The following is a 14,672-nucleotide window of genomic DNA, read 5'->3' as shown; positions in this document are numbered from 1 at the left end:
CTTCTCCAGGGTAAAACAGAGTGCTAAGTAGACTCTGAAACTGAGGGAATGGGGTTGGGGAGCTTTTAATTCATTTAAATTAAATACCAGCTTTGCTAGGTAATAACACCATCCAGCTTCCATGATATGACTTTATGCCAACAGGATTTTGGCCTGTATATTATATTATATTAGCACATTTTGCTCTTACACAGAGCTTTTTTGTATCCTGACCAATATTTCTTTGTTTGGAACAATTATCTTGAAAATTTTTATTCCCAGACATATAAATCAATCTACAGTAGGACACTGGTGACATATGCTTAAGTTTGCAACTTTGCCAGGCTTGTTGGAATCATATGGAGTTTTCATTTGAAATAAATTGGCAACATTTCCTTAAATATTCTTTTGTAAAAAAAAAAGTTGATTATGTAATAAAACTCTTGTGAGACCATACCATGTCAAGCTGTGAATGACTGCATGACTGAATGCTCCCTGTCTTTAAATAATAATAATAATCATAAGAAATTAACTAAATCCATCACTGCAAACAACAAGGCACTGTTGAGAAGTGCTCCAAGTTTGGCTTTCTCCCTAGCAAAATAGCTATGATACCAAAAATTGTTGTATGTGGTTATAAGTTTAATCAGTCATGCAGCCTTCCCAACGTGGAATCTGACACACAACACCATATGAACAGTTTTACCACAATGTGAGTTGTTTTGTCTAGAAAGGCTCCATTTCAGAACTTGTTTCTGAAAGTCCAAGATAACTGCATGATAATAGTGGAAGCTTGAAATAAGTGACATTTAAGCTTTCTAAATTATTTAAATACTTTTAAAGACAAAATATACTGTAGTACACCATGTTAAAGAACTAGGAAAGCTTACCACTTTTGTACCATCTCCAAATGGCTCTCTTCTGTCTTATGCTCTTCTACAGCTAAAAAACAGGGCAACATTTTGTTTTACTATTTTAGAAAATTGAATTAGAAGTCTACATTTCATGAGTTTTTAAATTTCACATTTCTCATAATGAAGTGGGCTGTTTGAGAACTACAGTGTGAACAGTACACCGTGCAATTAAGCAGACTTAAGCAGTCAGTGTTAGAAGAGTTGATGCCCAGACAGATCTGTGCTGTGAAGCCTGGCATTACACTGGCAATGATTATAAAAACACTGGGTTCTGAACTCAACTGGAAGCACATGCAGCTCTGACAATGGACACTGTGAGAAAAGTATTGTTCCCTGTTGTGTTGCAAATGCATCTCATTTATGGTGAGGACATGCACAACTATCCATTTCCCTGTTCTGCATTTAGCTACTGCATGCTGAAAAAACAGCACACTAAAATAGAAAAAACAGGTATGTTCTTGCAAGCTCACCATGGTTTCCTGCTTTGTGCACTGAATGGTTTCCCCACACTTGTTGCTATATGTGATGTGAACAGGAAGGATTGTATTAAACAGTTTAACATGGAGTCACTGATTCTAGATTATCAGATGCACATCTGCTTTCCAAATCAAATTCTGGATGTTTCCCTTATTATACAGATTTGGCTCTTCCTCCACCCTAAATACCAGAGTACCACCTATTCAGGACTTTTGAGCTGTCCTTTTAAAAAAGCATAAAACCTGAATCTAAAATCTGGATATTCAGAAATCCCAGCATTGATTTTCCAGTGTAAGCATAATGTAGGACTGTTACAAGTAGATTAGAACTATAGTTCTCAGTATAGGCTGGATAGTTCAGTGTAGGTATCTGGCTGCAGTGACAGGAGTTGGGAATTGAATTCCCCAGTGGACTTCCACCAGCTTGTGTGGTGGTGGGCAAGCTGCACAGTCGCTGGATGTCCCCAGAAGAAGGGAATGTGAAACGACTATGCACTGTAATACACCTGGAAGACGCTGAAAAGGGCCACTGTAAGTGAGAATTAATTTCATGGCACATTGTTTCTGTTGTTGTTGTTAGTGGAATTTGGCAATGCCAACAGAGATCCTTCCTATGACCAAAGGTATCATATCCTTTTGCTGACAAGACACACAACCCATTTCTCCAGACAGTCTGGCATCCACAAGAAAAAGATCCACTCTCATATTCATTCTAGACAAAAATATATAAATCAGGAAATCTCTTATAGAATTTTAACAAAACATACTATCTCAAGGAGAAGGAAAGGGACCTATAATTATTTAATGACAGAGAATATTTCTTTTCTTGGGAATTAACTCTTAATATTACATATTTAGAGAAATATCAGGGCAGGTGCTCCAGAAAGGTGTGGATCTCTGAGTATATTTGAAATTTCTACTTTCCTCAGCATCCCTGCAAATTAGCTCAGATGTGTGTATGTAGCCTATAACAGTGGTCCCCAACCTTTTTAACTCCACAGACTGGTTGGGGAAATCAGGGTACCCCCTTGCGCTAGCGTGCATGCACGAAGGAATGGATGTGCATTCACACAGGTGTGCCTGCTTGTGCGCAGGTGGAACACTTACACACACTCGCACAGGGATGGGGGCACTTGCACCTGCACACACACTCATGCACATGCGCAAAGGGGCTGTGTGGGGGCAGGACTGTGTTCGGGGGAGTGGGGGATCTGTCTCCATGGCCCAGTCCGGTCCAGGCCATGGATTGGCACCAGGCTGCGGACTGGGGGTTGGGGACCCCTGAACTATAACAAAATTGTGATCAACAAGCTCCTTTTCAGTACTTTCGGGTATCTGTGTCTGTCTATCTCTGTCTCTCTGCCTGTATCAGTGAACAAAATCCTGTTGCTTAATGTAGTAAAACACATGAAAATCCATTGAAACAATGGGGATTTGGTGTGTTGACTTCTCCATAAATTCTATTGATTCAAATGGGCCTACTCTAATTGCAACATACTATGCTAAAGTATGTTGCAATTAAAATTGGCCTATTTCAGTCACTGAAGAAGTTGAATCAAATCTCCATTGTTTCAGTGAGCCTATAACAGGAATTTGTCTTCTCTCTCTTTGTCTATGCAAGCTCTTTGCCTATGTGCTTTTTCTCCCTCCTTCTGGTTTCTCTCTTTCTCTTCCTGTTTCATCTTCCTCCTCTTTTCCATTCTCCGTTCTCCTTGATTGACTCATTTATTTATTTATTTATTTATTTATTTATTTATTTATTTATTTATTTATTTATTTATTTATTTATTTATTTATTATTTATACATACATACATACATACATACATACATACATACATACATACATACATACATACATACATACATACATACATACATACATACATACATACATACATACATACATACATACATACATACTGGGGTGAGAGCTAATCTATGGAAAAACAATGAAGGTGTGAGGAGAAGCCTATTGTCTGTCAATAACCCTTGTGTTATAGGGTCCATCCCCTTCACGGATTGCTGCCTTGTCGTGGCGAAGGGACTTGAGTAATTCAGAGAAGCTATGGGCTATGCCGTGCAGGGACACCCAAGACGGACAGGTCATAGTGGAGAGTTCGGACTAAATGTGATTCACCTGGAGGAGGAACTGGCAAGCCACTCCAATATCTTTGCCAAGAATACCCTATGAACAGAAACAAAAGGGTAAAAGATATGATGCTGGAAGATGAGCCGCTCAGGTCAGAAGGCATCCAACATGCTACTGAGGAAGAGCGGAGACAAATACAAGTAGCTCCAGAGCTAATGAAGTGGTTGGGCCAAAGCTGAACGTATGCTCAGCTGTGGATGTGCCTGGAAGTGAAAGGAAAGTCCGATACTGCAAAGAAAAATACTGCATAGGAACCTGGACTGTAAGATCTATGAACCTTGGTAAGCTGGATGTGGTCAAACAGGAGATGGCAAGAATAAACATTGACATCATGGGTGTCAGTGAACTAAAATGGATGGAAATGGGCGAATTCAATCCAGACGATTACCGTATCTACTATTGTGGGCAAGAATTTCGTAGAAGAAAAGGAGTAGCCCTCATAGTCAACAAAAGTGGGAAAAGCTGTAATGGGATACAATCTCAAAAAAGATAGAATGATTTCAATGAGAATCCAAGACAGACCTTTCAACATCACAGTAATCCAAGTTTATGCACCAACCACCGATGCTGAAGAGGCTGAAACTGACCAATTCTATAAAGACTTAGAATACCTTCTAAAACTGATACCAAAGAAAGATGTTCTTCTCATTACAGAGAATGGAATGTTAAAGTAGGGAGTCAAGAGATAAAAGGAACTATAGGTAAGTTTCGCTTTGGAGTTCAAAACAAAGCAGGGCAAAGGCTAATAGAGTTTTGTGAAGAGAAAAGGATGGTCATCACAAACACTCTTTTCCAACAACACAAGAGGTGACTCTACACATGGACATCACCAGATGGGCAATACCAAAATCAGATTGATTATATTTTCTGCGGCCAAAGATGGAGGAGCTCTATACAGTCAGCAAAAACAAGACTTGGAGCTGATTGTGGCTCTGATCATCAGCTTCTCATAGCAAAACTCAAGCTTAAACTGAAGAAAGTAGGAAAAACTACTGGGCTAGTAAAGTATAATCTAAACCAAATCCCTTATGAGTACACAATGGAAGTGAAGAACAGATTTAAGGAACTTGATTTGGTGTCAGGGAAGCACAATAGGGAATCAAACTCCCAACCTCTGGCTCCACATATTAAACCACTGAATGATCCAGCAGTTCATTAAAGTATTCGTGTATTTATTATATTAAATATTCAAAATAACACTTTAAGTATTATAATGACCCACAAACTTATATCCCATGGGAAAGCAAAACAACTTAAATAATAATAAGAAAATTTTCAATATAAAATAGCAGAAGTGGCAACAATACCCATACAGTACACAGAATAACTCCAATATACTGTATATTATTTTGATAAATTGTACCACTTAATACAAACAACAAAAGGACAATCTATTTCTAAATACACAATGGAACATCAACCAACAGGCAGCCATGGGCAGGGAGGTTCACAGTGTGGAAATGGCAACTGTAAAGGTCTAATCCCAGATACTTAACAGCCACATCTCTCATGCCATTCAGATTAGCAGCTGGGCTGGAAACCTTGAGTGGAGAGTCAGTGAAATAATTAGCTGTCTCTGAATGAAGCGAATATATATATATTTGTATGCAGTGTTGTAAAAGGCACTGTATTATTTTTTCTGAACAGTGGAGGGATTTTAGAAAGTCTTAACGTTGTTCAGCTACATGAAATACAGTATAAAAAGCTTAAGTATTCTTACCAATAACACAAAAATATTGATTATATTTATACATTCCATTACAGAACAAAGTCAACAATTTATTATCAGAGGTAATGCAAGGAAACCAAGAAATTATGATTTGTTTAAAAGTAGATAATACTGGCTATAAATCTGTCAAAATAGTGTTGAAGGTTAGTTTACTACACAATTATGACAGTGAAGTTAGCTAAGCCAGATATTATGTATTCATTTTTCTTTTTTTTCTTAGATGTCTTCGAACATAAACAGCTATTTTCAAAAAGGAAAGGAAAGGAACTCTTGTCTAAGGGAAGCCTGTATTCAGGAGATGAAAATTCATATTTTAAATTATGCTTCAAACAAAAATGTTCTTCAATTACGAACCACTAAACTATGCTGGTGCTAAAGGAGGTGGCGTGTGCCTCAAAATCCAGTACTTTTCCAAGTGTATTTTGAATTACGTGCCGTCAAGTTGGAACTGACTTAGAGCAACCCTAATAGGGCTGGCTTTCAAGGTAAGTGAGATACTTGACTCTCGATGTTTGAGCGAGGATTCAAACCCAGGGCTGAGTCCCCGTCCTTCACTCTCTATCCATCCCACCACACTGGCTATCCAGTTTGTTTATTTGTTTGCTAAGTAGCAAGTACAAAATGTAAACATTGTCATAATGAATGCCCTGTATGTGGGTTAAAATGACATGCTTAATGTGCATTTATATTGATGTTAATCAATCACTCCCCCTCTCGTCTTGTGGTTACAGATAACAATTTTAAGAAACATTATTAGTTAACAACACACAAACATATGCTTTTCATTTGTCTGCATATCAAATAGAATATTGCTGATTACTTTCTGATTGCTAAACAGGCCCAAACAGTTTAAGAAACTGGAAAATTAGTTTTGATCTCTTCTAAACAGATTAAGTTGTAAACCATATGTTCTGACTGCTAAATTTCATACAGATACTACAGGAATCAAACCACAAATATAAAAATTAGCAAGGGGCACTCTTAGCCAGGAGAAATGTCTACAAAAGTATGATGGATAGTAGTTAATAAGAACAGGAAACTGGTCTTCTCTAAAACATGAGTTTGTTTTCAATGCCAAATTAAGAAGTAAATTGGCTGACCTATCCAAATCTGAGTTTTAAAGAACAAGTAACAGTGTACATGTGTGTATAGGGATAGAATAGGCCTAATTTTAAAAAAGTCTGTGGAAGTATCTTCTTGAAATGTTTTAGCACTATCTCCTCCTGTGGAAAGCTAACAATGATTTATGAAGCTGACACTGTTGCTGTGCATTTGGCTTTGTAAGGACTGGTTTCATTTGATTAGGTAAAAATCTAAGCATGCAAGATGTGTAAGTACCTCACAGGTCTGAACAGATACAAACCATCGTTTTCTAGAACACCTAACAGGAGGTTGGGGCTGTGAATAAAGAACAACTGCTTTCATTTTCATATATTTCCCCTCACTCATTAGGGCATTCTCCTTTTACAAAGTAAGCCACTTCTGGTGGTCGGAGCAGAGGCTTGTTGTAAATGCACAGCAGGATAGTGGCAAAGCTGAGATTAATTCTCCATAGATTTATATAGACTTTTTCCCACTGTTAATTGCTTTGTGCCATTTCAAAGGTGCTTATGCTGGCTTTTTATTGCTGGTAACTAACTTTATTCTGGCATATGGTGGTTGGCGCCATGTCAGAAAATGAACACTTTTATACCAGAATGAAAATTGGATATCTGACATTTTTTGACAAAGAGTTTGGAGCAAAGAAACTGTGAGGCAAGATTTATAGTGTATTTTATATGGGGCACATCTGTTTCTTTGCTCATTCTCTCTCTCTCTCTCTCTCTCTCTCTCTCTCTCTCACACACACACACACACACACACACACACACACACACAAATAGTAGTAATAGCATGAAAAGAAATTTAGTATTTTAACAAAGTTAAGTATTGCTTGGAAGAATGAATGCCATTTGATAGTCTTTTATTTTAACAGTCACAGTGGGGAGAAAGCAACATCTAAGAAACCAGAAATAGTTTGTAGTAGGCTTAATGCCAGTAAAACTGTCAGGCTGAAAATCGTAGCTTAATGTACAACACCAGACCATTGTTGTTGTTGTTGTTTAGTTCTATAAAATATTCCGTGTAATGTATGTGTAAGTCTATTCATAAAAGGGGTGGATAGATACTACAGTTTTATTCAAAAGATCTTCATTCAAGTATTCATTTCTAACTCCATCCTGAATAACATTCTGTTGCTAGAAATACCACAGCTGTCTAGTGCCTGGTTTGGAAATGCCAAATATGACACAACCTGTGCCCAAAATGAAGAATGGTGGCGAACTGGTTTCTGTTTAGAAGAGAGAAAAAGCTCTTTCAAATATTTAGATATGAAATATTTAGCAGACTGAAGGGGGAAATGGAGAAGTGCTTATGCCAGGCTGGTTTTGTCAGCAAGCAGCATGGAAGGCTGGTAGCATGGCAGCTGCCATCTTGCAGGAGCTGGGAGTCCTGCCCAAGGACCTCTACAGTATGAGTGAGCTTCAGTGTCAGGGCTTGTGGCGATTTCCTCTGAAGCCCCTATCCCCCCAGGTCTTCACGAGGTGCTCGCCCATGTTGTTTCTTCGCTGACACCAGGTATTACTGCTTTAACACTACTTAATCATGGAGACATGTGTGCTTTTAAAAGTTAAGTCATTTATTAGGTCAGGGAAATTAACATATGATTAGTATTCAATAAGTAAACCACAGGCTGATAATCACTAGTATCTGAATCTAAACTGCTATAACTTTAAACCTCTTTTATCTCTCTATTCCATTCATCGTTCTCACAGATCTCTAACTCACTCTTAGTTCACTTTTAAGTTTCACACTGTCTCTCACTACCAGAATCTCCTTTCATACTCCATACACCAGCCTTTATATCCAGCCCCCTCCCCCCTTGGCTCCGCCTTCTGGCCACTCATAGGCTCCCTCTGTACTGTTCAGCTGTGACGGACAGGAGAGGGCAGGGCTGTTCGCCACAGGGCTCCATCCCTGTCCAATCAGGTGCAGTTGCGGTGGGGCTTTTGCAGGTGGACCAGCAGGAGACCAGCTGTGGTCTCCCTTGTTAGGATAAAAGTGTACTGCATTCTACAAGGCCAGCCAGTTTTGGCCCAAACTTCACCCATCTCTGCTTTGCCTTATGACTGTGGAAGCATCCTTGCGGCTAACCTCTTGAACTGTCTTCACTGATTTCTCTTCAGCTGATTTAGGATCTGTCCTCTATGTCTGCCTGAGGATTATGCCATCTGTAAACAATAAAGTTGTGACCATAGTTTTTCTCAATTAAATGTGATGTCCTGTGTAGTTATTTCCTTGCCATATCCTCCAGCATCATTGCAACATGGCTAGGAAAAGTACTGCTAAGAATAGGGTTCACATTTTTCTATATAGCAGTACTGTTCCTTAGTTCAGACTGTAATTATATTTAGGCAACAACTATAGATAAACTATCCAAATAATTCAATTGACAATATAAATATCCTTACACATTTTATTAAACTGCATGGTTATTTGATTGAAAGAAAATTCTCACAAATCCAATGATAACACAGATCCTTCAATTTATAAAACAGTGTGAATTTATTTATTTATTTATTTATTTATTTATTTATTTATTTATTCATTCATTCATTCATTCATTCATTCATTCATTTATTTATTTATTTATTTAAAATATTTTTGCCCCATCTTTCTCCTTTCAAAGGACCCAAGGCAGTTGGTATCTAAAGCTAGCAACACTTAGTGTACAAATACTAAAAGTGTCAATCAAATGCCACACTAAAAAACGGCACAACACTAACACACATTCAAAGCAATAAGGCACAACAATTCATTCAAAAACTGCATTCAGGCAGCCAATCACTCAGAGAAAGCTTGTCTGAAGAGGAAGGTTGTTACATGCATGTGGAAGGACAACAAAGATGGGGCCAGCCTAACTTCCTGTGGGAGGAAGTTAGGCTGGCCCTAACTTCCAAAGTCTGGAAAGGGCAACATTGAAGGCCCTCTCCCATGTCCCCACCAAACGCACTTATGAAGGTGGCAGGACAGAGGGAAAGGCCTCTCTTGATGACCTTGGTAACTGAACAGGCTCATATGTACTCAATAATCCATAGGGTCCCTTTCCAGCTTTGCAGTTCTAAGATGACGATGACAGCGACAATGACAATGATTATGATAAAGGAAGATGCAGTCCTTGAGATAGCTTGGGCCCAAAGCCTTTTATGGTTGTATAGGTTAGAACCGGCACATTGAATTCTACCTGAAAACTAACTGGCAGCTAGTGGAGCTGTTGTGACCGGGGGTGTGTGTGTTATGTGATCCCTGTGAGCAGCCCCACTTAGCAATCTGGCTGCTGTGTTTGGTTCATCCCTTCCTCCTAGTTAGTTCTTATAACCACATATTTATGAATTACTGTAGATTTTAAATAAGATGCTTTAAATGTATCTTGTACTAATTTAATCCCTGCATGAACAACACAAGTGTTAAGTAATTAAGTAATTGTAATAGTTATTTTTATTGTATTGTTTGTAAAATACTAACATTGGTGTTGATACATCCTGTTTCATTATTACCTCTGTCTTTATTATACACATCTCATATTATCTCTTTCTGTATTACATACATTGAGTACCCTCTACCCCCAGACAAAAACGCATGACCAAATAAACCTTTTGTTGAAAAAGGACATCTCAATATTAGCTAATCCTAACAGTCATAGCACTGCTGCTGTCATTATCCTATCCCTGGCATGTTTTATATTTTTCCAGTTTCCTACAGCTGTTGCAATTCATGGCCATGGAAAGACAGGGGGAAAGTGCCTGTGAATGAAGCAAGCAAAATCAGGATTGCAAGAAACGTTTAGCAACAAATGGATTTTGTAAAAAATGGAAATTATGGTTATTTAACCAGTCTTTATTTTGCTAAAAACATATGCTATGGATGGAAAAATTGATGGACTGTGGAACATACTTCTGATTATTTTAAAGGTCTATTTTCCTGTTTTAACTACTAATTAAAATATCCACTAATTAAAAATAATTATGTAGCATATCATATTTTGGCTAAACAACCATAGAAAAGTTTCTTCCCAGATTATTCCTACAGTAAAAACAGCTGGCATAGGATATTCTGGCATGTTCAGCCTCTTCTGTAGCAAATTATATTAAGTCATTTTTGTTTACTTTCTAACTGGAGGTTATGTGTGAATGTCATGTGTGAAACAGCTCTTAGCAGATCAAAGATAAAAAGAATAGCTCTTTAGAAAACAACAGTTGCTGCATGGGAAAGTTCAAGACAAAGATCCACTTATTAGTGACATTTCGTTGGGGGGAAGCAAAGCAACAGCTTTCCCAGCATTTACTACCTTCGAATCATTACAAATGGTTAAAAATGAAACCTTGCCCTTAATCCTGTACTTGCACAATACCAGATCCAACAAGACACATATGTTTGTTATGTTAGACATATGGCCCTATTATTGCAGAGATTATTTCTTTCTTTTACTGGAGGAGCCTTATTCTTGTACTATAGGGTGTTTTCAAACAAAGCATCTCTCCTACAATTGCCCAAGACAAAACCCTGAATTTTAAAGGGCTCAGGCAATCTTATTTTGCATTTTTAATTCTCCAATTCCATGTTTTTCTTTTGCTTTTGTCTTTCTTCTTATCACAGAAAACCCATTAAGTTGGGAAATACAGAAGAACTGCACCCTGTTTAATATTGATCTTGCTATGAACCCACTGAGTGAAATAACTTGTAACATTAAATGGTCTTGAAGACTTAAACATAAGTCTTGAAGACTTAAATAAAAGTCCACGAAACAGCACAGTGCACAGCAAAAAGACGAATGGGTAGCCTTGCTGTTCTTCACCAATTATTTTGAGGGCTTTCTGAGCAGTTCCACATCTGAAAAGAAGTTGTACAGAACAGCTATACTTAAAAGGTCCAGCCCTATATATTTATCTACTCTTGCTATTGTAATAAACTAGGCTGATTATTTCAAGGAGCCTTGACGTAACTTGACCATATTTATCTTATTGCAATGGAAAGTACAATCTTTATTGTACGGTTACTGGTTTTAATGCCAATAAAGGTTTTGATTGATTGACTGATTTACTCAGAAGCATGAGTTCAATAGCATTAATTCAATTCAAATATACAGTATATAGGAGTACAGCAACAGAACAGAATGGGTAAATATGCTTTTAGAAGAAAACATGTTTTTAGAAAGACCTGGATTGACTGCCTTTGTTTATCACTTTTCTGTCCACCTTGGCCTCCCAAACAATGTACCATGAACAGATGAAAATTATTAACAAATTGAAAACATTATTTCAATTTGTTAACAATTTTATTATTTAAACCATAGGTTTAGAACATTATATAAAAGGAAATAAATATACTTCTTTCTCCCATGCAGGATTATGTGTTTTGCAATGTTTTGTTATAACTGCCTTCAGATACATCCTCCCCCTTCTCCAATGAACAGGCATCACCCCCATCAAACAAAGCCATTATCTGAAGACAAGACCTACTACTGAGGATTCAAAGCTTTAAGGAGTGTTAAGAAAAATGTGTGTTTTTAAAAAAAAAAAAACTCTCACTGAAATAGTAACTTAAGCCCACTGATTTTTATGGCTCTTAAGTATACAGTAACTAAGAATTCCTCTAAACTGTGATTTCATCCTATTATTTCCCTGCATCCAATGCAGAATTTTACAGCAGGTCTAGACAGCAATATATTCCATTTATAAGCCCCCCATGTTTCCTCACTATTTATTCCAGCTTCTTTCTCATCACGGAAGATGCATCCAAGTGGTGCAGAAGCTTGAAATACCCAAAGACAAAACTGAATCTTATTTTACATTCTGTTTTGTGTTGCTTCTCTCCTACGGTTATTTTTGTCAGCAATACGATCCCTTCAATTAATTCCTTGTCAGAGGAGCTAAAATTTCTTACAGCTTTCATTTAAATGTGGAATGCATTTCTTTCTCTTAAATTCCTTTAGCATTGTGTTGGTTTTTGTCCTTTTACCTTGCTGGTTTTATGTTCACATTATTCCTTAAAAATTCCCCTGCGTAACCCACTTGCTTCACTTACTTCATGGTACTGCTTTATTCGTGAAATCATCATTAAGATACTTATACTAGCATACTATGACCTCCTATTAATCTTCCTATTATGCTTTCATGTTTTCTAGGGTTTCCTTGCCATTCATTCTCTAGAATATTAGTTGTTAAACTGGGAAAAGAAACTAGAGGGTGCATTCTGACCTCTTCTGAAACACAGTGTCTAATTTGGCATTTAATAATATAGATTTTGTCTTATTCATATTTTTATGCATGTCATAAACTCATTTTCTGGATACTTTTCTACCACAACATGATTAGTCAGCAATTAATAAGATCAATAATAAGTAACTAATAAAGAATTTGGAAGAGGTAGCCATGATGGTCTGTGCTAACATATCAAACTATAGCAGTTAGTCTTGAAGGTGCCACAACATTTTTGTCTTCTTTATTTTTTATTTTCATTTTGGTTTGGGCCTGATATAATAAAGGAGTGTAACTTTTTTTAGATGAGAGATGCAGTTTGTACTTTTTACAATGAAATTAGTCTTTTCTCACTAATAAGAAATTTAGTTTGCATGCTTTGATTCATACTATGAAATAAACGGCATGGAGTGGTTAGGTGGTTGGGAACAGCAGTGAAAAGTAATAAAAATCTTAAGGAGAGTCCTGCCACATTTCCATTTATCTTCTCAGATTTGAGATCAAATAATACCCACAATGATACTGCTGTGCCTAATCAGCAGGAAAGAAGGGTTAATTAGAAGCAAAAAGGTATCATTTAGAAGAAGATCAAGTAATATGTAATACCTCAGAAATTGCTGGACTGCAGCTCGAATCAGCCCTTACTGGCTATCCAGGTTAGAACTGATGGGAGCCAAACACTGTAGGGTCCCATACTTCCTACCCATATTACACAGAGTAGAACTCTAATTCAAATACTGAAAAACACCAAGGGTGTCTAGTTGACAAGTTAAATACACACATTTAACTTGCAATTGTATTCTAAAAAGATATACTGTATATTTTAGATTGGTTTCTAAAGCACTTCATGAAGCAGAAAGAATTCAGATCTTCACAATCCTGTGGTGAAGCACAACATGATGAAATATTAGTGAGGAAATATAGAAGATATTTACTTCTGCGTTCCCACACCATGACCCATAGGTTTTAATTACAGATAAAATTGTAAGAAGGCACTAAGCCCATCATGACCATACAGGGCACCAATATAAAAGGGGTGAGGGAATGCAACAGAAGTTGTTCCAGTAACTTCCTTCTCTATAGGTATGGAACAAGTACCTTGAGTCTTCTGGCAAGTAATGCTATGCCAATTCTAGCAGACCCCTGAAACTAAGATGATGTTCTGAGAAACAACATTAATATATGTAGCATGGACTATCAAGATCTTCTAGGCATCGGTTAAAAATAGCTTTGGCAAGAATCTACTTGGCAAGTGAATAATTTGAGCTTGCTTAGCATTTCCATACTTTCCTCACTGATGAAATCAAGACAACAAATCAGACCACCTAGGGACAAACTTTATTATCATACACACTGCTATTGTGTGAGCAGGTGTTCTAGAATTCTCCACACCCACATATCCGGATTGGGGCTACAGTTAGGAGGGGCATGCTAAGGCCTCTTCCCCCTCCCTTCTAGGATTCCAATTCAGATTATGTTCCTCTTTATTATTCACTCTAAAATTAAAAAAACAAAACAAAACAAACCCAGCTAATTTGGCCCCTAGATCCCTGAAGTAGTTCATCATAGCAGTTCCTCTTCTTATTTCTAAATCACAAATGCTGTACATTACATGAGAAGAAAGAAAATACCTACAGCTCTGTACAAAAGTGCTGGAGAAATGCCAGCAAACAGGGTACGATTCCCAGATCAGCATGCCAGTTTCTATTATTTTCAAAACATAAATATTGGACAATATGTTGGAAAGAAAAGAATAAAGCCAATCTGTGCAAACCTTTTGGGAAAAGAATAGCAAATGGGAGCGATAGCTTTAGCCCCTATAAGTTTTTGTTTGCTTGTTTTTTGTCTATCTACATATATCTGCATCACTGTGTGGGAGACTGTTGGTGTTAATGTGCATATATACCCGGTGTTGTCTCAAACTCACTCACTGCTGCAGCCATAAATATAAACTGCTAATTAAATGAGATGAAAAGACCACCAGAACAGACATACCTGTGACTCAAATACTCCTACTGTGAAGACCTTTCTTGCAGGAACCCTGCTAAGTTTATGTGGAAGCTTAATACATGTACTGTATTACATTTTTCTAGGAATGTATCATTCATTAGTGAGGACCTAGAATCTA

General features: G+C 37.3%; 1 protein-coding gene across 2 annotated transcripts in view; it reads right to left on the bottom strand.

Annotated features, from left to right (window-relative positions):
- FMN1 (formin 1) overlaps nt 1-14,672 on the bottom strand; it is a 240,870-nt gene that overhangs the window by 23,346 nt on the left and 202,852 nt on the right. For both annotated transcript variants that reach the window (XM_020806176.3, XM_020806175.3), the window contains exon 14: nt 870-921. In XM_020806176.3, the coding sequence (XP_020661835.3) occupies nt 870-921 (52 nt within the window). The remainder of the gene's footprint in view (nt 1-869; nt 922-14,672) is intronic.

This window comes from Pogona vitticeps, chromosome 1 (assembly GCF_051106095.1).
Source record: "Pogona vitticeps strain Pit_001003342236 chromosome 1, PviZW2.1, whole genome shotgun sequence".
NCBI classification, from domain to species: domain Eukaryota; kingdom Metazoa; phylum Chordata; class Lepidosauria; order Squamata; family Agamidae; genus Pogona; species Pogona vitticeps.
Note: the sequence above shows the minus strand (reverse complement) of the source record. Positions and strands in the feature narration are given on the sequence as shown.